Source organism: Vombatus ursinus, unplaced genomic scaffold (assembly GCF_900497805.2).
Source record: "Vombatus ursinus unplaced genomic scaffold, bare-nosed wombat genome assembly UNPS02014784.1, whole genome shotgun sequence".
Classification (NCBI taxonomy): Eukaryota; Metazoa; Chordata; class Mammalia; order Diprotodontia; family Vombatidae; genus Vombatus; species Vombatus ursinus.
In genome coordinates this window covers 11,793,862-11,814,243 of record NW_020954562.1, presented here as the reverse complement: position 1 = coordinate 11,814,243, position 20,382 = coordinate 11,793,862, and the positions used below count along the sequence as shown (strand labels likewise).

Below are 20,382 nucleotides of genomic sequence, written 5' to 3'. Positions count from 1 at the left end.
CTATCCACTGAGCTACCTAGCTGTCCCGAGCTTTGTGTTTTAATCATAACAAATCGTACCAGAGGCTTCTTGTTTAATCTGAATCTTACTGCCCTTCCATGCTGTCTTCATTTGCATAATTAACAATAACATTTATTTAGTACTGCCATTTGTACAGCACTTTACAAACACCATGCAATTTGATCCTCTCATGAGCCCTGTGAAGTAGGTTACTACTGTAACCTCATTTTATAAATGAGGACATGGAGGCTTAGACACATTAAGTAATTTGGCCAGCTGGCTAATTAGTGTTTGAGGTGGAATTCAAACCCACATCTTTCTGATTCCAAGTGTATCATTCTGTCCACTGCAGCCTGCTGCCTTTTCTGTAAAGAGCATGAATATTATTGGATTCTTCAAATAATAAGCATTTATTAACACTAGATGGACCAGAAATTGACATAAAATTTTTTTACTTTGAAATAAAAGATTTTCATCCTATCAGGAGGGTCAGTTGATGAAAAAATATGGGCTTATATGTCAGACAATATGCTAAATACCAGGATACAAAAAAGGTAAACACTTCACTCTGTAACATTTGAAAACAAAATTAGGTCCCAATTCCCAAACAGCAAAGTTTTAAATGCAATTTTGAAGCCCAAACCCTTACTAGGTTGGCGTTTACCTATATTTGGTCTCTTCCCACTACCCACAAGAGCCAGGAATGACAGCATACTGGGAATCAGAGCAGAGTAAATTTAAAAGGCAATTCAGTACAATGGAGAGATGTAAAACTTTTTTACTTACAATGAAAAAAAATAGCTTCTATTGTTTAACCAAAACACCCTTGTGTAGGTTTAGGTTCTGCTCGGTTTACTGTTAGAATTGTGTGGCCTCATGGTTCTTGGAAGGTTAACTTCATTAAGCGCAGAAAGTTCAGCTTCTCGGGTGACTCTGCATTCCGTTGCCAGTGGATACAGCTTGAGAACACGGTCAATGGATAAAGATAGGTTGTATGCTGCACTCATTCTATGTTATGGGCAAAAGAGGCTTGTATAGATAATGAAAATAAATGGACTTCATTTACTCGTTTGCCAAAGGAATCCTGGTCTTATTTGAAAGGCACAGAGTGGGAGAGTGTTTGCAACTATGCCTTTCAATGCATGATACTTTGAAAATTGTGTAAATATTGAAAAAAGCAGTTTTATTCATATCAACAAAGCATGACCCATTCCCATTCTGAACTAGAAAAGAAGTTTGGCTTCTTTAGAATGGGTTCAGGGTTACTCATTTTTTTATTTACTAAAAAATAAGTCACACCCAGAAACTTTCTGATCCTTATTATTCTTGTTTTCAAAGCATCTGGCAGAAAATTCAACCATAAAGCTTCCATCAAAGCTATGAGGACTGGCCTTGTGAGGCTTTTATGTCTGGATGGAGAAGGTCAATGCCTAGCCTCTGCAGTTTGATTTGAGGACCATTTAGGAAGGCCCTTTTGCTCAAAAATATCTCTGCTGAAATTACACTGTGACCGATTTTTTAGCTAACAATCTACTCATTTAATTCCGGGAAGGTTAAAAAGTTAGACTTTGTGTGATTTGATTTTTGGTTCAGATGCTTTTCTCTTATGGTCAGTGGAAAATGTGCACTGAGGAAATGGAAACATTCAAGGAGTAGAGTGAGGAAGGAAGGACACTATTCAGATAGGAAATGGAAACGGGGGCAGCCAAAGAGCAGTTCTGGACCCCTGAAAGACAAGGGAAGGCACCATGAGACATAAAGGGGATACCGAATAGAACACAGAAATTTGCTTTTCTCCACCATTTGGCCTATGCCTGGCCCTGTCTCCCAATTTACTTAGTTGAGCTATTTTCCCCTCTTTACTTCCCTCCTAGAAGGATTTTCCAATGCCCGGTTTGATGATAGAGCCCCCTTCAGTGAACTTATGTTGTCTGAGTGTCTTTATCCATCAACGAGGGCAGCACGCAATGTTTGCTCTGCTCAGGAAGGGTGGCAGTCGTTTCAGGGGAACCCTGGAAAGGGAGACGTTTTACCATCCTGAGTAGTGGACTGCTTAGAGCAATGACCTTGGTTGCGGTATTAAATTATTTTATTGTGAGGAAGGAAGGCCATTAATAAGATAATTGGATCTAGGCTTGGAATCCTTAGTGGTCAGGAAAAGGAGGAAATGGTAAATATCGAAGAGAAAATCTTCCAGTTGACTAAGCCACCATAATTATTGATCATGATCATGGGATCATGGCTTTAGAGCATAATAGAACTCAGAAGCCATAAGTCCAACATCTTCATTTTTTTATAAAAGGAAACTGAGGCCCAGAGAGGTAAAGTCACTTGTCCAATGTCATATCAATAATAAGAGGTAGAGGCATGATTTGAACCCAGGCCCTCTGACTTTAAGTCCAGTGTTCTTTCCACTACATTACGCTAGTTAGCAACTCTTTTTGCCCACAGCAGCTCTAAAAGATCACTTACCACATCATAGAGGGGTTTACGGTTTTTGTTGGTTCTCAGTTTGTATTAGAGGAAGGAGACACCCAAACCGATGAAACCAAAGAAACTTGAAGTATTAAAAGTTTAATGTTATGGCCAAAAATGTCATGAGTCTTTTCATGATATTGATTTTTTTTTAAGCTACCATTTATAGAGCGTCCCAAAAATCTTAGTGCAGTCTTAAGCTACTTTTAAGCCAGCCATTTCAGCTGAACTGAGACTTTTGCGACACTCTGTATACTGCTTCATGGTGATGCGTTGGAGTAATTAGTTCAAATATTCTTATTCATTTTTGACTGATGAGAAAATTGAGGCTCAGAGACTTACCAAAGTCACATAGATAATTAAAAAAAAAAGAGGTGACACAGCTTGTAAAACCTAGGCTGACCTCAGTCATTTAAAATCATACCTTGTGCTATATTTGTTTTAGAAATGTGTGAGTCCATGAGTTCCAGCGATCATCCCCCTAAGGCTTAATATGGTAACTGCCAAATTAGAAGACGCTCAAGATGGAGATTGATTCTACCAGAGCTTGGATGGGTCTACCCCAGGAGTGGGGAACCTGTGGCCTCGAGGCCGCATGTGGCCCTCTAGGTCCTCAAGTGTGGCCCTTGCCTTCAGTCAAAGGGCTGCTTTTGAAGACGTAGAGGGCCACATGCGGCCTCGAGGCCCCAAGTTCCTCACCCCTGTTCTACGCTGTATACCTATCATCCCAGTCCAGGTCAAAAATTTTAGGAGGAGGAGGTAAGGGAGGAAATGAAAGGTCCCCATTTTGGTTCTTCTTGTAAATGAGAGAGAGAGAGAGAGGAATTTTAAGAACAACCAGCCAGGAAGATAAAAGAGGGCTACAAACTTTGGTCCTGGGTATCTAAGGGGATGGGGTAATGGCAAGGATTAAAGAATAGGCAAGTGGTCAGACAAAAGTAGAGGGAATAAAGCAGGAATAAGGCCTGGTTTCCTGCATGTTTACTTGAAGGAGGCAGTATAGTATATTGGAAATGTGTGCTAGATATGGTATTAGAGGACCTGGGTTCAAGACCTACCTCGCTTTGTGACCCTGGACAAATCATCTAACCTCTGGGTCTCTGTTTGTTATCTGCAAAATGAAGGGATTGATTAGCTGACCTCTCCAGTCTCTTCCAGTTTCTAAAGCTGTGATCTCAGGACCTTTATAGTGCTTACAAGCAAATCATTTTTGTTTCTCTGTAGGCATTTTGCTGATATGGGGGGTGATAAGTGTGGGACATTGCATATAAAGTCAAATTTTTAAAAAATTTATATTTTTAATGCATGAAATAAAACAAGCATTTCCATAACATAGTAGAATAATTTTAAAAAGATGATTGCACATGAAACTGCAAATTATTATGCAGTTTTAAAAATAAATAAAACCTTTCTAAATAAAGCCTGAGGCAGCTAGGTGATTCAGCAGATAGAATGATGGGCCTGGAATCAGGAAGACCTCAGTTCAAATCTGGCCTCAGACACTTACTCGCTGTATGATTTTGGGCAATGATGTATGATGTTTGCCTCAGTTTCCTCATCTGTAAAAATGAGCTGGAAAAGGAAATGGCAAACCACTCCAGTATCTGCCAAGAAAACCCCAAATGGGGTCACACAGAGTTGTATACAACTGAAAACGACTGAACAACAACAAAAAATAAAGCCTGGAGAAGGGCCATATGCTCTTTCTAAGAATCCTAGGGCAGATAAAACAAGCCTAGTTCTTTACTATACCAAACTGGAAATAATAAAACTAGGGTCTAGAAGGTGGGCAATGTTAAATGGAACCCTGAAGGCAGCACTTGTGAGCCAAGCCCTGGGCTTTCTAGGGACAAAAAGGGTGGCATCATGTGAGCCTATAAAACCACTGAGTCCAGCTCTGGTATTGATTAAAGACTTTCAGCGCAAATAACTGCAGATCCCAATTTAGGACCACAGTCTCAGAAACTAACATACTTTGGGAAAAGGAAGCCCATAATTTATTCAACAAATTTCCATTTTGATCCTTGTATCCTCATCACCAAAAACAGTACACTGAATTGCCCAACAAATATTTGTTAAATTGGACTGGATTGGTTGGACTGGGTCACTCCACCCAGGAGCTAAACCTGAAAAGAACCCACAAGTATGTAGATGTTCTTATCTATTGTTTCTTAGGATAGTTTTGTGTTGTTTTTTTAAAATCTAGCAAGGATCTAAAGTGTGGAGATTTTTCTCTTTTTTGCAAGATGAACACAAAGTAAATTATTGTTGTCTATTGTGCTAGCTGAGTTATGCTTGGTTATTTATCTCCCATTTATTTAAGAAAAAAAGGTTTGGGGCCATTTTTTTCTCAAAGTTATCAGTCACTGCATACAAGGGTTATCCAAGGAATCTGGTTGTTTTTGTTTTGTTTTTTAACAATGCTATTGAAAACAGTTATGATTTCAGATTAAAGTTCTTGCTTCATGATATCTGAGACTTCTGCCGCCTAAATCTCCTGCCAATTTAGAATATTTGGTTGGAGAAATTACCCAGCCTTAAAATGAATGTTGTTGAATGAAGTCTTCCTGAGTTTTTCACCTAAGAAGCAGCAGTCAGGATTTGTGCAGATTAATCTAAATATAAACCAATAAAAATGTGAGTTCTGTTTGTCCTTATGCATGTCAACAAATTTTCAGAACTGTATCTTTTGCTAAAATGTTGCTGAACACTATCCACTGAGCTGGTTTGGGAGAAAACAAAATAAAAACTGTATGAACTTGCAATTTTTAAAAAACTTCCAAGCAAATTAGACTAGGGGCAGGGGTGGGAGGGGGAAAGGACAATGTTTCCAAACATAAATTTCAGAAAATAATGCTCAGGGCTCTTTAGCTATAGAATCATAAGCCTGGAGTTGGAAGGGGCCTCAGGCCATCTAATCTAACTCCCTCATTTTATAAATTAAATTAAAAATAAGATTTTTTTTAAAAAATGAGGAAACTGAGGCTCAAGGGAATTAAATGACTTGTTCAAAGTCACTCAGATAGTATCATCAAAGGTAGGGTTTGAAGCCTGGTTCTCCGAACTTCTAGTAAGGGCTTTTTCTCTTGTACCAGTCAGATTGACTCTTGAGTTGATCTATATGTTGATTGAGTGTGAAAGGACAGACGTCTGAATGCCAAACATAAAAGCAACACAGTGGTAGTAAAGAGCCCTTAAATCAGGTCACTGCCTGATTGTTCATATTTTTCTGATTCACTGATTCACTGATAGCAGCCACTATTCAATTCTACAAGCATTAATTGAGCACCTACTGTGTGTGTGAGGCTCTGTGCTAGATGCTGAGAATACAAAAGCAAAGGGGACTTAGTGGAAATGTAAACAATTTTAAGGTCAAGTTTTGCAACACTGAAGATGTACGGCCACCATGCGTTCTAATTTCCACAGAGCTTTTGGACTCCAAATTCAGTCTTTTGTATGTTTCCTTTTTGTTTTATAGACAGGACAAGGAAGGTGGCTAAAGGCTTCTTAAAATGAGAGAATTCTAAGGTGGCAAAGACTCTTCATTGTCATCTAGTCCGCTTTAATTGAAATCTCCATCTTCATAATTTCCACCGAGTTGTCCTAATGGCATCCTCATAGGCCATATAGGACAAATTTTCTCCCTCTGCCATATGAAAACCTTTGAAATATTTAAATACTTTGGTCATACACCCCTGTCTTCTCTAGGCTCTTGATTCCTTCACTTGCTTTTCATATTACACGATTTCCAATTCTTCACCACCCTGGTTGCCGATGGAGATGTTACAGTTTGTCGATGCCCTTCATAAGCTGTGGTGTCCAATATAATTTGGGACAATTGAAATGAATCAAATAGAAGCATAAAACCTATGCATTAGCATGAGGGAAGGAAACCAAGTGGAATACTTCACTTCATATCCCACTGGCATTCCATTAACTACAAATTTATGGTTTTCAGAGGCAGTATGATTTGTCTCTAAAGCTATGTTACGATGGTCCGTAATGTCAGGTAAATAGATCAGTTAATGCAATCTAGAGAAGAAAGAAGTAGTTCAGTGTGATACAATGGAAAGAGCTCCCTCTCTGTAGCAAGAGGACATAGGTTCACATCCAACCTCTAACATTTATTGCCTGTGTGACCTTGGGCAAGTCATTTATCTGCCTGTACCTCAGTTTCCTTGTCTATAAATTGAGAGGGCAAGTGGCATCTGAAGTCACTTCCAGCCCTAGATTTATAATCTTATGAAGAATAAAAGTGGGGCAGCTAGGTGGCACAGGGTATAGAACTCTGGCCTTGGAATCAGTAGGACCTGAGTTCAAATCCAGCCTCAGACACATAACACTTACTAGCTGTGTGACCCTGGGCAAGTCACTTAACCCTGATTGCCTCACCCAAAAAAAAAAAAAAAAAAAAGCTCTAGGAGCAAAAGAGGTACGTGGAAATTAGGAAATGATGTAACTGAGGAAGGATACTTCTCCCTGGTGCTAGAAGATGTCATCATCATCATCATCTCCAGACCCTAAACTTGGCTTCATGTCCATAGCACAGAAGGACGTGATCAGCCCACTTGGTTTTATCCTGATGGAATCCTATAACTGGCTACGCAGAGGGTTTTAGTCTCCCATCTCATTTGTGCATCTGTGAATTCATTGTTCTTTAAATATCTTGGGCCCTCTAGACTCTCAGAGATACAAATTAATCTGAGATCTAATAGATATGGACTTCACTCTGGGGATGCAGATTGCAGCCCATTCTGTGTTTCTCTTGCCACCTGGTTTTCCATAAGCTTGTCACAGGGACTGCACCCAATGGGTGCCTCACCCAGTTTCTCTTGACATTATGAGAATACTAGTGAGCAGCCAGGCTGCGTTGGTTAGTCATTATTCTTACTTTATGACTCATCCACCATCTTTTTTGATAATATGATAAAATCAATCATTTGTTAAAATTATTAAGAGTACTGAGACAAAAATGAAATGGTACCTGACCTCACGAAGCTTATCTTCTTTAGGGGAAGATGACATGAACACGTGTAAATATACATAGAATAAGCATATACAATATAAATACAACTTATAGCAAGACCTCGTGTAGGAGGTAGCGTTTGAGCTGAGTTTTGAAGGACACTAGGGGTTCCAGGAGAGAGAGGTGTGGAGGAAGAGTACATTGTAGGCATAGGATGATGGCCTTTGCCACTTTATAAGGGGCCGGTTTAACCAGACTGAAGAGTGCATGAAGGAAAATAGGATATAATACTGACTGGAAAGGGGGACTGAAGCCAACTTGAGAGCACTTGAAATATAAACCTGAAGACTTTGTATTTGAGCCTGGGGGTAATTAGGGAGCCACTGGGTTTTGCTGAGCAGGAGAATGCGATGGTCAGCCCTTGCTTTAGGAATTTTGCTTTGGTGGTTGGATGGGGGATGAATCAAAAACAAGATTTTGAGGACTTCTTTAGTTCTGGGTTATCTCTGTAGTTCCTGATTTGTTATGTATGGCACCTTCTCACTTCCACCATGCTCCTCTCCAATGCCCTCTGTGTGATATTCACTTTTAATCCTTCATAAACAGTGGTGTCCTATGACTTGGAACCATCTAATAACACTAGTAGAATATAGGTATTAAATTGATGGGTGTTGGGATGTCATATGAGATAGAGGTGAATTATTGCTTTCTTATTAGATAAATGTGAATTATTATTATGTAACTATTATTATGATGGTGATGACTGTTCTCATCATTGTTACTATTATCTGCAGGTAACTTACCTACTGTGGTAGTGCTGAATACTGCAAATGAATTTGATAGAATAAATTGTTTTTTGTCAAAAGGATTACTAATATACTTACCCAGTATTTTCTTTTTCTTCCAGTCAAGGACCCTTGTCATCCATTAGAGCCGTAATCAAGAGAAGTAAGTTTGTTTTATTTCCCCCTCTGTGTTTTGTACTGTTCTAATTTCAAATGGTACCTTAGATTTCCAACAAGTGTTTCTGTTTTATAAGGAGTCTAAGTGACCCAACTGAGAAACGTAAAGAATAATAAACCACCAGACAATAATAGTGGTTTTTCTTTGTTTTAGACTCTCTCTTCCTTATGAATGAGTTCTTTGGAACAAGAACATTTTCTTGCCTGAACTCACAGTACTGAGCTAGGGTCATTTTTTTTTTTATTGTTAGATTCTAGGGTTCAATCTACCCTGTGAGACAGTGAGTAGAAAACTGACTGGGAAGTGGAGGACTGAGGTTTGAATGCTCTCTGTGACCTTGACCTTTTTGGGTCTTAAGTTTCCTCATCTATAAAATGGATGGATTCCAAGGTCCCTTCTAACTCTAAATCCTTGTTCCTACTTAATTCATTAATTAATAATAACTAACAATTATATAGCATTTACTATGTACTAGGCACTGAGCTAAGTGCTTTGCAAATATTATCTCATTTGATCTTCATAATAACCCTGTCAAATACATGCTATTATTATCCTCATTTTACAGATGAGGAAACCGAGGCAGAGATTATGTGACTTTCCCAGGATCACATAGCTAGGAAGTCTCTGAGGCTGGATTTAAACTCATGTCTTCCTGAGTTTAGGTCTGGTGCTCTATCCGCTACACCACCTCACTGCCTCAGAAGTGTGTGTGTGTGTGTATTATTTCTCTGTTTCTTATCCTATAATATCATTCTATATATGGAAGAGATATAGACTAATGACATTTTAGTGATTATTTTTAAAATGTCCCACCCTGTCCTTTGACACATTCTAGTTATCTATGTATATTCTTCTTTGGGAGTTATCATGATGCAATGGAAATATCATAGGACATAGGAGTTAGAAGAGTGGGTTTGAATCCCAACTCTGCCACTTATTACCAGGGTGTGACCTTGAGCAAATCCCTTGCCTTCCATGGGGAATCCTTCAGATCCTCATGTCCAGAAAGAGGAAGTTGGAGTAAATGAATTCTAATGTCTCTTCAACCCTAAATATATGACCTTGGGATCTTTTGAAGCTACATTTACAACTACACACAGATGCATGAGATTTTTGCACTGAGATCATAAAAGAGGCCAATATGTTATAACTGGGAAAAAATGAGTTTAGAATCAGATTACCTAGGTTTAAATTTCAGCTCTTCTATTTGCTCAATCTGTGATCTCAGTTAAAACTTTGCAGGTGGGTCAGTGGGGTAGTGGATAGAGTGCTAAACTTGGAGTCAGGAAGTCATGAATTCAAACCCTGCCTCACATACTAGCTGTATGATCCTGGGCGAGTCCCTTAGCTTCTTTCTGCCTCAGTGTCCTCATCTGTAAAATGGATATCACAAGAGCACCTACCTCCCAAGTTTGTTGTGAGGATCAAATGAGATAACATTGTAAAGCACTTTGCAAACCCAAAAGCGCTATATAAAATGCTAGCTAATATTAAGTCACTTGCCTGGGTCTAATTTTCCTCACCTGTAAAATGAAGAGGTTGGATTCGATTGCTTCTAAAGCCCTTTCTAACTTTAAATCTTTGATCCTGTGATCCTATAATTACATTTGACAACAGCTAAGAGTTTTGCATAGCATTTTGAAGCATTAATTAAAAGGTGGTAGAAATTCATGAACATAATTCCAAAGGGAGAGGAAAAAGTCTTGTTTGGAGGAATTCTTAAAAGCATGGAATAGAAGCTTTTAATTCAGCAAAATAACAAATACTTATTAAGTAGCTGATTAAGTAGTACAGGATACTGAACTGGGACCTGGAAAGAAGAAAAGAAAGATCTATGAGTTTGTAAATAGAAGGAACTCTTGGTATGGGAACTACCTCCTTTAAAATGTAGTTCTGAAAAAAAAAAAAATGTAGTTCCGGAACCTATCCGTGACTTAGTAGGCAAGTCCTGGAGAGTTACTTGATATACACAGAAGTTAACTGACTTGCTCAGGATCACGCAGAAAATAAATGTCTGAGACTGAATTTGAACTCAGGTCTTCCTGACTCTGAGTCCAATGCCTCAAACACTGCCATAGGTCCAGGGGAAAAAGCAATGCATCAAAAGACTTGGGCTCAGAACACTTCCCTCCTACTTCCTTCCTGTGTTACCTTTCACAAGTCTCTATCTCTCTCTGGTCCCCAGTTTTCTCACCTGTAAGTCCCTTCTATCTCTAAATCCTACTAAAAAGGGGTTTCCATTGAGAATGGAAACTAGCCAGCCTACATTAGCATTTCTAGCCATGGGCAAAAGGATAGAGACAGGAAAGAGATTCATGGAATACACTTATATTTATTCCATTTAAACTGTCCTGCTAGCTGTTCCCAAACCTTGACATTCTTTCTCTCATTTATTTGCGTGAGCCAAGAACTCTTCTTCCGACCTGGATGGAATGCACTAATCTCTTCATCTCTGTCTCTTAGAATGCTTATCTTCCTTCAAGGCTTCCTCAGCTCAGGCTTCTCCTCGTCCATGAAGGTTCGGTCTCTTCTTTTGCACATCACCTTGTTTTTACTTCTCTGGGTTCTTCTTGTATCATACCCTCCTCACCCTAAAGTAGTCTTCTTTAAGCCTGGGACTGTTTTTTGTTTTGTCTTTCTGTTCCCAGCACCTAGCACAATGCTTTGCTCATGGTAGACACAATAAATGCTTGTTGAGTTGAATTGAAATCCATTGTATTAGCTTTGGCCCTTCATCTTAGCCAGTTGAGATCTTTCACTTTTCTCATGGTGTTGTGAAGATAATGCTTCCTAAAACTCAGTTTTCTAGGAACATGAAGTATTACTATTGTTATTGTTATCATTATCATTATTAATCAAAGGATTGTGATAAGCTTCTTATGCAAAGCACAAGATGCCTACAGCTACTCAATACACCCAGATCTGTTAACTATCAGTCCTCTATAGAGATTGAGAAGGGCTGCTAGGTGGTGGGGTGCCGGGCCTAGAGTCAAGAAGATTTATCTTCCTGAGTTCAGATTCAGCTGTGTGACCCTGGACAAGTCACTTCACCCTGTTTGACTCAGTTTTCACATCTGTAAAATGAGCTGGAGAAGGAAACAGCAAACCACTCTAGTATCTTTGCCAAGAAAACCCCAAATGGGGTCGAGAAGAGTTGGCCACACCTGAAATGACTGAACAACAACAACATGTTTCATTGGATATTTGTCTGTTTAAACATATAATTCTAGAGGTAGAACTTAAAGGAAGGTCAGAGACCATCTGCTCCAGCTCCTTCATTTTATAGGTGAGGAAACAGTTGCCCAAGGAGTTTAAGTGACTTGTCAAGGTCACACAGGTGATAAGTATCCGAGACAGGATTTGAAACTAGGATCTCTGATTCTAAAGCCAGTGCGGATGTATTCCTAGGACTCTTTCTATGATAATTCAGTAGGCCCTTGGAATCTTGGTTAACTTTTCTCCTCTTTGTGGGAATAAACGGTGGTTAAAAATCACAGATGTGCTTGGTGCTAGTTCTTTTCAGAGCATAGGCAGCCTGGTTCCCTCTTTTTCTCCCTTTCCCCTTCTGTAACCCCTTCTTTTTTTCCCTTAGCACTCATGAATAGTGCACAGAAAAAATGCCCCGTGGAAGAGGTATGTCTACAATGATAACATGATGTCTTTTTAAAGTGTTATTTGTACCTGGTGCCTGTGGAGAGATGATTGTGTTACACTTGGGGTGAGCTTTTCCATTAACAGAATTCCATTGTGAATCAGGTTTGCTATTGAAAGAGTCAGCCTCACTCTACGCTTTTAAAAAGTATAACTAAATGAACCCTGAAACTGGTCTAGCTCTTCAACAGTGGGAAACAATCAAACCAGCTCAAATTGTGAATCTGGGAGAGCCTCTGGGTTGGAGGATTCAGGATTGGCATTTTCAAAATATTCACAGTCTATCCCACCAGCCTGCCATGAATTCAGCTCTCTTCCTCCTGCTCCCTGGGCTGATTCTGACCCAAGCCCCAAGTATGTTTGCCGCCACACTGCCTGTCCCAGGACATACTTTTCTTATTTAAAGGAAGATTTGCTGGAGACAATCAGAAGCTACTAAATGATCTTAAAAATGGAAAAGAGAGTAAACCCTCAATGAGGTTCTTTCTGAGTATTATATGAAGAATTGAAAGAGCATTGAAAAAGAGAGCACTTTGGAGAGAAATATAGGCAGCTCTTAGAAGGATTTGGGATGGGATACAAATTCCTTTTTGTTCATCAGTTTTTATTATTGGGATGGTATAGTATTTGGATTTTCCTACCTGTGAAAACCTGCAGAGGTTTCCCAATCAAGATGAACTTTATATGACAAATTTAAAATATTCTCATTAAGAATAGGTTTGATTTACCAACCCCCCCCCAAAAAAATGAAGTTAGACCATGTTATCATGTTTTACGTTTGAGATTGGGGAGGGGGGAGGGAGATTGTAAATAACTGAGAGTTTCCATTAAGCAGTACTTGCTGCATATGTAAAGATGTCTTAATTATACATTTAGCAAACTGATTTGAATCATTTTAGGTTTAATCATTTACTTTTTAACCACCTCATTTTAAAATAATAATAATAATTTTAAGGCTGTGAAATTTCAAAGAGTGAGTAAATAACAACTCATTGATTTATCACACTTACTCTGTTTATAGTAGAGTTGTAAAGGAATTCCTGAAGTTTATTCTTTCTTATTCAACCCAAAAAATGAGGACTGTTATCTTTATCTGACATCATAAAAATTTCTTTGGTTTATTTTTGTATTTAAAAATTATATTTTTTTAACATCAGGAGCAAACTAATCATTATTCTTTCAGTGGGTCACTCAGTGATGATTCAGAGATTTACAGAATATTATTTTGTGACTTTATGATAAGTTGTGGTTTTTTTTTCCCTCCATAGCTTCTAGGACTTCCGTTCATGGTGATCCACACCGAGATAGGAGGTACATAAAAGTTACATATCCTTTGAAATAATGTGTATATTTATTACATAGTTTTAAAAAAAAGTAAACAGGGTGAAACGGAAATTCATATTTTCATATTGAACCCTACTTTTGTGTTGGGCTGTGTACATGGAAATTTTGTCTTTTTGTATTAAAGTTCAAAATTAATTTTAAAAAATTATAAATGATATGTCTTGTTAATAATTGAAATTAAAATTTGCGTTTAGTTAGCATTAGCATCTTTCACAAGGAAGATATTGCTGTATTCATTCGTTCATTCCACATTGAGTGCCTGTTTTGTTCACCATGGTAGATACATGGTCCTTGCCCTCATGGCGTTTACAATCTAGTAAACCACCTAATGGGTGCAATCTCTCCTTTAGTCTGTGATGATGATTAGAGATCATGGGATCATGGATTTAGAGCTGATAGGGAAATAGAGTTCATTGAATCCAATACCATGTTTTTCATGTAAGGAAACTGAGGCTCAGAGACACTTAAGTGACTTGCTCAGTATCATACAACTAGTAAGTGGTTAAGGGAGGACCTGAGCCTACGTCTTCCTGACCCTTAGTACAGCACTCTGTCTATTATGCCAATTTGGGAGGATGATGATGGTAATTTTACATGAATGAAAAGGGCCACAGAAGACCTTAAAGCTGGCATAAGGAAAAAAATCAACTAGATATAGTATTTAAGTTGTTTACAGGACTGTTTTTGCTCATGTCAGTGACTCCCTGCTTCACAGGGGTCATTCATCACTCATACAGCAAGGATTTGTGAAGTACATGTTATGATTGGGTTACAAAGAACCAAAATAGTACCTCCCTCAAAGATGGCACATGCATGGATGCCTTTCCATGTTGCCTTCATTATTGTCTCGTTTTGTATGTTGTTCATGCATACTTTTGTCTCTATTTTCTTCACTCTGCATCCCTTCATATCAATCTCCTGTTGTTTATTTGAATTCTTCCCATTCATCCTTACTTTACTCGTGTCCTAGTCATATTTCATGGGGCAGCTAGGTGGCACCATACTGGATAGAGCATTGGGCCTGGAGTCAGGAAGACCTGAGTTCAGATATGACCTCAGTTCAGTTCAGACAAACCCCTGGGCAAGTCACATAACCCTGTTTGCCTCAGTTTCCTCATCTGTAAAATGAGCTGGAGAGGAAATGACAAACCACTCTAGTAACTTTGCCAGGAAAACCCCAAATGGAGTCACAGAGAGTCAGACGTGACTGAACAACTGAACAACACATTTCAAAGGACCACCCCAGCAGTCCCTGTGCCAGTGCTTTGCACGTAGATGTGCTCAATAAATATTTGGTCTTTTGGCTCACAGACTCAAAGACTCAAAGAACCTTTGAGTTTTCAGGCACTTGGGAATTCATCTGGTTCAACTCTATTTTTAAACAGTTGAGGTAACAGACCCAGAGAAAAATAAATGACTTACTCAAAGACACATAGCTGGTTAATATTAGAACAAAGATTTGAGCCCTGGTTTTTGTACTCCTGATTCTACTTTTAAATTGAATTAAATGGCTGTTCTCTGGATAACTTTTATTTCCTCAAAAGAACACCTGAAATGAATTGCTAAGTTAAAGTAACCCAGTATTAAATGTCAGGAAGAACTTAATCAATATTCTTAAAATTAAAATGCCAATTTGATCAAAGGTCAGAGTCTGTTAAAAGTATTATGGAGCCTATAAGTTTGTGTGTGTGTGTGTGTGTGTGTGTGTGTGTGTGTGCGCACGAGCACTGTTTTGAAAGACACTCTTTAGTTAATTTGGTTAAATTTAATTCCATAAATATTTATTAAGCCTACAATATGTGCCAAAGTAAGCCAGCAAAACCCTGGAAAAGCTCCTTGCTTTTCCAGAGCCTTTCCAGAAAACCAGTTCTTGCAACAGTCTAAATGCTTTCTGATGATCAGTCTAACCAGTTAAGGCCACTCAGTGATGGATTCTTTGGCTATTGCAACACAGAAAGCAAAGAAAAATTTAATATGGCATTTAGTCCTGTGCATTCCCTTCCACTTTACAGTGACAGTGGAAAAGTGGTTGGAAAAAGATGCACTGAGACATCTTTTTTTTAAAAAATTATTTAATTAATTTATTTTTGGCTAGGCAATGGGGTTAAGTGACTTGCCCAGGGTCACACAGCTAGTTAAGTGTTATGTGTCTGAGGATTTGAACTCAGGTCCTCCTGTATCCGGGGCCAGTGCTCTATCCACTGCACCACCTAGCTGCCCCCGAAACACTTTTTAGATGGCGTGTAAATGTTAGAGGCAGTGTCATGGACTGGAGAGGGAACTGCCCTGGCTCCAGGATGACCACAGTTAAAATCCCACCTCTTGCAGTTATGGCTGAAGGTTAGCAGGAAGCTATATTGTTTGAGCTTCAACTTGAGCCTTGCCAATCAACTCCTTTTATGGAAAAACTAATCTAACCGACATTGGGGGGTACCCTCAATGGCATGTCTGGCTGGTGTAGTCCTGTCGCAACGTGATAAGGACACCAGCCCGTTCTTTCCTACATAGCGTGCCTTGGTGCTGCAGAGGGAGACTCTCGCTGGATCGGGATGGTCCGTTGGATTGACCTAGTGCTCCGTTCGTGATGTCTGTCTGTGCCTCGAGTGTAAAAGGCATGATAACAATTCTGTGGATAAAGCTAATCTTTGGATTTAAACCTGCAAAATCCTAACACGGCTTTTGTCCACTAGGCGCCCCGAGATCACCATTGTGGCCGCTGAGCCCCTCAGACCGGCTTCTTGGTTCCCAGGGGCCTCACCAGCATTAGGATTCCCACCTTCTCCTGCTGCAAGTCCATGGAGAACAAGTGAGCTTATTCCTTCTGAGGTCAGTTTGCATTTTCTTTTGAAAAAGAGTTTTGTTTTGTTTTTTAAATGAAACCGGCTGCTGTGACCAAACTGAAAGAGCACGTCTGGCCTCAGAGAAAAGATGAAAAAATAAACCTCCTTCCTTTCTTGGTGGAGGTGAGGGACTATGGGCATGAAACACTAGATGCGCCATCAGAGTTACTGGTAAATGTGTTGGTTAGTTTTTGCTGAACTGTTTTTTCTTTTCTTTTTTATTCGTTGTTACAAAGGGACGGCTTGTGGGGTATGGGGGGAGGGGATATATTTGAAAATAATGATGATAGAAAAACAAGTTATCAATAAAAAAATTTTAAGTAAAGTTTTAAAGCTTTTTAAAAGTAAATTTAGAGATAAAGAAAAGAATCAGAATACTGATTGAGTTAAGGTTTGCCTGTAAATGTATAGGCATGAAGGGATTAAACTATGTTGAGCTGAATTCTTTATTTCACAGCTTCCACCCTCTTATGAGCAAGTGATAAAAGAAATCAACCAAGTCCAAATCAGTACCGGGAGTAATAGTAATGCTCCCACGACGCCAAGGCAAACCATCACTTCTGCAACTCAGACAGACTTTCCGGAGGAGATAGGCAACACCCTGTCTGGAAGTAATGCAAGTAAGCCACCTGCCCCTGGAAAATCCAATCCCTCTCTAGGTAAGTAGTTAGAATTTTTTTTTCTGGGGGGGGGGGGGGGGGGGGGGGAGTCCGAAGCTGTGATTTTGTTAGTGTAGAAGACTCCCAGTATAGAAATTCCCTCCACCGATGCAGATCATAAACTTATCTCTAAATTACAAGCTTACAAATTTGCTTGGGGCATGAGAGGTTAAGTGACTTGTCCCAGGTCACACACGCGCCATATGTGTAGGTGACAGTATTTGGACCAATGTCTTCCTTACTAAAAAGTGTGCCCTCTATCCACGAGGCTTGAGAAAATTGAAATTTAGGGCCCAATTTCATTGAGTCTTACTTCCCAACCAGTACGATCCTAACTTGCATTCTTCATTTGGCCATGCATCGGTGGCATTCATAAGTCTCTAAAGACGTGACAATGCTGTCTCTGCCTCATATGGCCAAGATGCACTGCCATTATTGCTTTCTACCCTGACTTCCGCCTTGAGAATGTATTACATTTTAGCCCCTGAATGGAATTCAGTGGAGGGAAGTATGATCTTCATCCTGGATTTCTTTAAAAAAAAAAAAACAACAAAAAACATTTCATTAGTGTGGCAGAGGTGATTGGTGTTTACCCTGAAAAGTAAAAGAAAAACAGCATCACGGCATTTTAGAACCAAGAATGGTAAATGTTGGAGGTATATCACCTGCAGGGAAATTATTTATGTGATAAGTTTAAGTAGAGTGGGGGAATTTAATGATTTTTTTAAATGTAAATAGCTATCTCTTTATAATCAGGAAGCTGCACATGAATGTTGTGGGTTTTTGCCAATGATCCTAAAATTACTTTTTGCTAATTAAGAAAATTAAAACCTGATGGTATTCCACATCTATTAAGCAAAAAACTGCTTGTCTTCTATTAAAAGCTGATAATGTGCTTTGAAATACTAATGTTATAACTTCCTTTTGGTTTGGTATCTTCTTTTTAGCAGTTCAGCCTCCTCCCAAGCCTTCACAGCCATCTTCGCTGTCCTCAACCAGTAGTCTTTTGAAAGATGTGGCTCCTTTAATCGTCTTTGATGCCATTGAGGAACAGGCTTACCGAGACAGCCCCAATGTTGGGGCATGTCCAGTTCCCAGGCCAAGATCAAAAACCAATCTCAAACCTATAGTCAGAGACATTCCAAGCAACATAAGAGACCATCAGGAAACTACTCAACCAGCTGTAAGACGGGGAGCATCACCGAGTCAGTCCCTGTCCTTGTTAGACGGGAGCAACTTAGAAAGCCAAACAGCGATAAACAGTATGAGCACAGAAAGAAACCAAGCTAGTATTGTTTCACGGATCAAAGCTTTTGAATCCCAACCAAATGCTGAAACCTCAGGATTATCTAAGAAACCAGAAATTGCTCCCCGGACATTACCCCCGAGGCCTGCTGTTCCTGCAGGAAAACCTACTGTGGCTCCAAAGCCATCCATTCATAGAGCTTCCGGAGAGTGGGACTCATCGGCTGAAAACAAACTCAAGACTGCCTCCAAGGAAGGGCCCTCTCCACACTTGCACCCTCAAGAAGTGGGAGGCATCCCAGTAACCAAACCTGAATTGCCAAAGAAACCAAAGGCTGGCCTTGTACAGAGTATCGGTAATGGCCCACTGGACATTCTAGGAAGCAAGCTATCAGTAGAGATCCCTGAGAAGGAGAAGAGAATTCCAACTCCGGCACCACGGCCTTTACCGCCGAAGAGATTACCGTCTTTAGAAGACCCTGCCTTTCCTGCCCCTCCATTGAAACCAGCCACTGCTTCTCCTAGGCTCTCTGTGGCAGCACAAACCAGAGCTTTCAGGTCCCTGGGAGAAGGGCCAGCAGCAAGCACACCTCCCCCTTCCTCTCAGTGCCCACCAGTGGGAGAAGCCGATCTCATCAGTTTTGATGATGACGTTCTACCTGCTCCGTCAGCTAACCTGGCTGAAGAACACCTGGGTTCAGAGATGGACCTGGGTAAGTGGGGGAGGAACAGGACATCAACATGGGATGTTTTCACGGGGGCTCTTTGCATTTTTGATTTTGAGAATTTTGAGTTATTATCACAGGGGGAGAGGGAAAGGGAGAGAAGGAGGGAGGGAAAGGACTGATGAAACAAAATAAAGCCATGACAGGAAAGGTGGTTGAGGGGAGGGATGAAGATAAGAGGAAGTTGGTAAATTCTGTTCTAGACATGTTGAGTCTGAGATGATGGAAAGAAGTGCATTTCAAGTGAATTGAATTAATTTGGCAGCCTGGACTAGACTTAATAAATTTAGGTCCAAATTGCCAAAATTATATCTGTATGTATATGGGGGGGGGCATTATTTGGTTGGGTCTTTTGGGGCAGAGGGGAGAATCTAGGTCTGTAATTTCATCAATGTAAGAAACATCTGGTGTGGAATTTCCCACCCCCTACCTGCTCCCTAATGTAGATCAGCAATTGCTCTGTGGCTTTTAGTCTTAGCTTAGTGTCCGCTTAGATACTTAACATGCCACACTGGAGTTGGTACATAATTTGTTTGTATGTGAAGATATGACTATGTGTGTGTATGTGTATAAATATGTGTGTGTATGTGTGCACACACACATAGCCGGTGTGTGTTAGAGGCAGGAGATATACACGGGTCTGGAGGAAGGTGACATGGTATAGTGCAGAGGACACCAACCTTGCAATCAGGAAGACTTGGGTTCTAGTTCTGACTCTTACATGTAACCACTATTAGGGTCTTTGCCAGGTCATTTAATTTCATAGTGCCCCAGACAGTTCTTTGAGGCTATAAATTACAGGTGAGCTGCTGATCTCTTTTGATGAATGAGGCTTCCATATTGGAAGTTCCCTATCCAGGTAAAATCACAGGTAGAGATTTTTTAAAAAGTTTTTGTAGTAAAAGCTACAAAATGGGGCATCTGACCTCTAAAACATATTCTTGTGCAAAAGAAATCGACCTGTGCCCATAAGGAAGTGTACCATTTTATTACATGCTATTCAAATTGTTCAGATTAGGCAAACGAGTGCATTTATCTACTCTCCTTTACACAGAGAATGCAAAACTTGTTCACATTCAGTTCCATTAAATTCATCAAGTATTGAGAGCTAGGGAAACAAAAGACAAAAAATGAAACCTGTCTTTAACTGTAGCTTACATTCTAGTGGAGGAAACAGTCTGCACACAGATGAGTACACAATGCAGTAGTAATAACAATGAGCTGACATTTATAGAGAGTCTTAACATTTGAAAAACGCTTTATATAATTCACTCATTTATTTCTCACAGTGACCCTGTGAAATAGGTTCTCTCACTAAACTGAGGCTTTGAGAAGTTAAGTGACTTCTGTAAGGTTACATACATGGCTATAGGTGTCTGTGGTAGTGTTAGAAACAAGGTCTTTGTTGTTCAGTCATTTCAGTTGTGTGTGATTCTTTGTTGGCAAGGATAGTAGAATGGTTTGCCATTTTCTTCTCCAGCTCATTTGACAGATGAGGAAACTGAGGCAAACAG

At 39.7% G+C, this 20,382-nt stretch overlaps 1 protein-coding gene across 5 annotated transcripts in view; it reads left to right on the top strand.

Moving 5' to 3' along the window:
* Positions 1-20,382, top strand: part of SH3D19 (SH3 domain containing 19) — a 221,359-nt gene that overhangs the window by 132,915 nt on the left and 68,062 nt on the right. For 2 of the 5 annotated variants that reach the window (XM_027866830.1, XM_027866829.1), the window contains 5 exons: positions 8,349-8,389; positions 13,324-13,366; positions 16,090-16,225; positions 16,697-16,898; positions 17,846-18,856. In XM_027866830.1, coding sequence (XP_027722631.1) covers positions 8,349-8,389; positions 13,324-13,366; positions 16,090-16,225; positions 16,697-16,898; positions 17,846-18,856 — 1,433 coding nt within the window. Of the gene's footprint in view, positions 1-8,348; positions 8,390-11,996; positions 12,038-13,323; positions 13,367-16,089; positions 16,226-16,696; positions 16,899-17,845; positions 18,857-20,382 lie in introns of those variants that run through there. The other 3 variants (XM_027866833.1, XM_027866832.1, XM_027866831.1) reach the window with 3 other exon arrangements.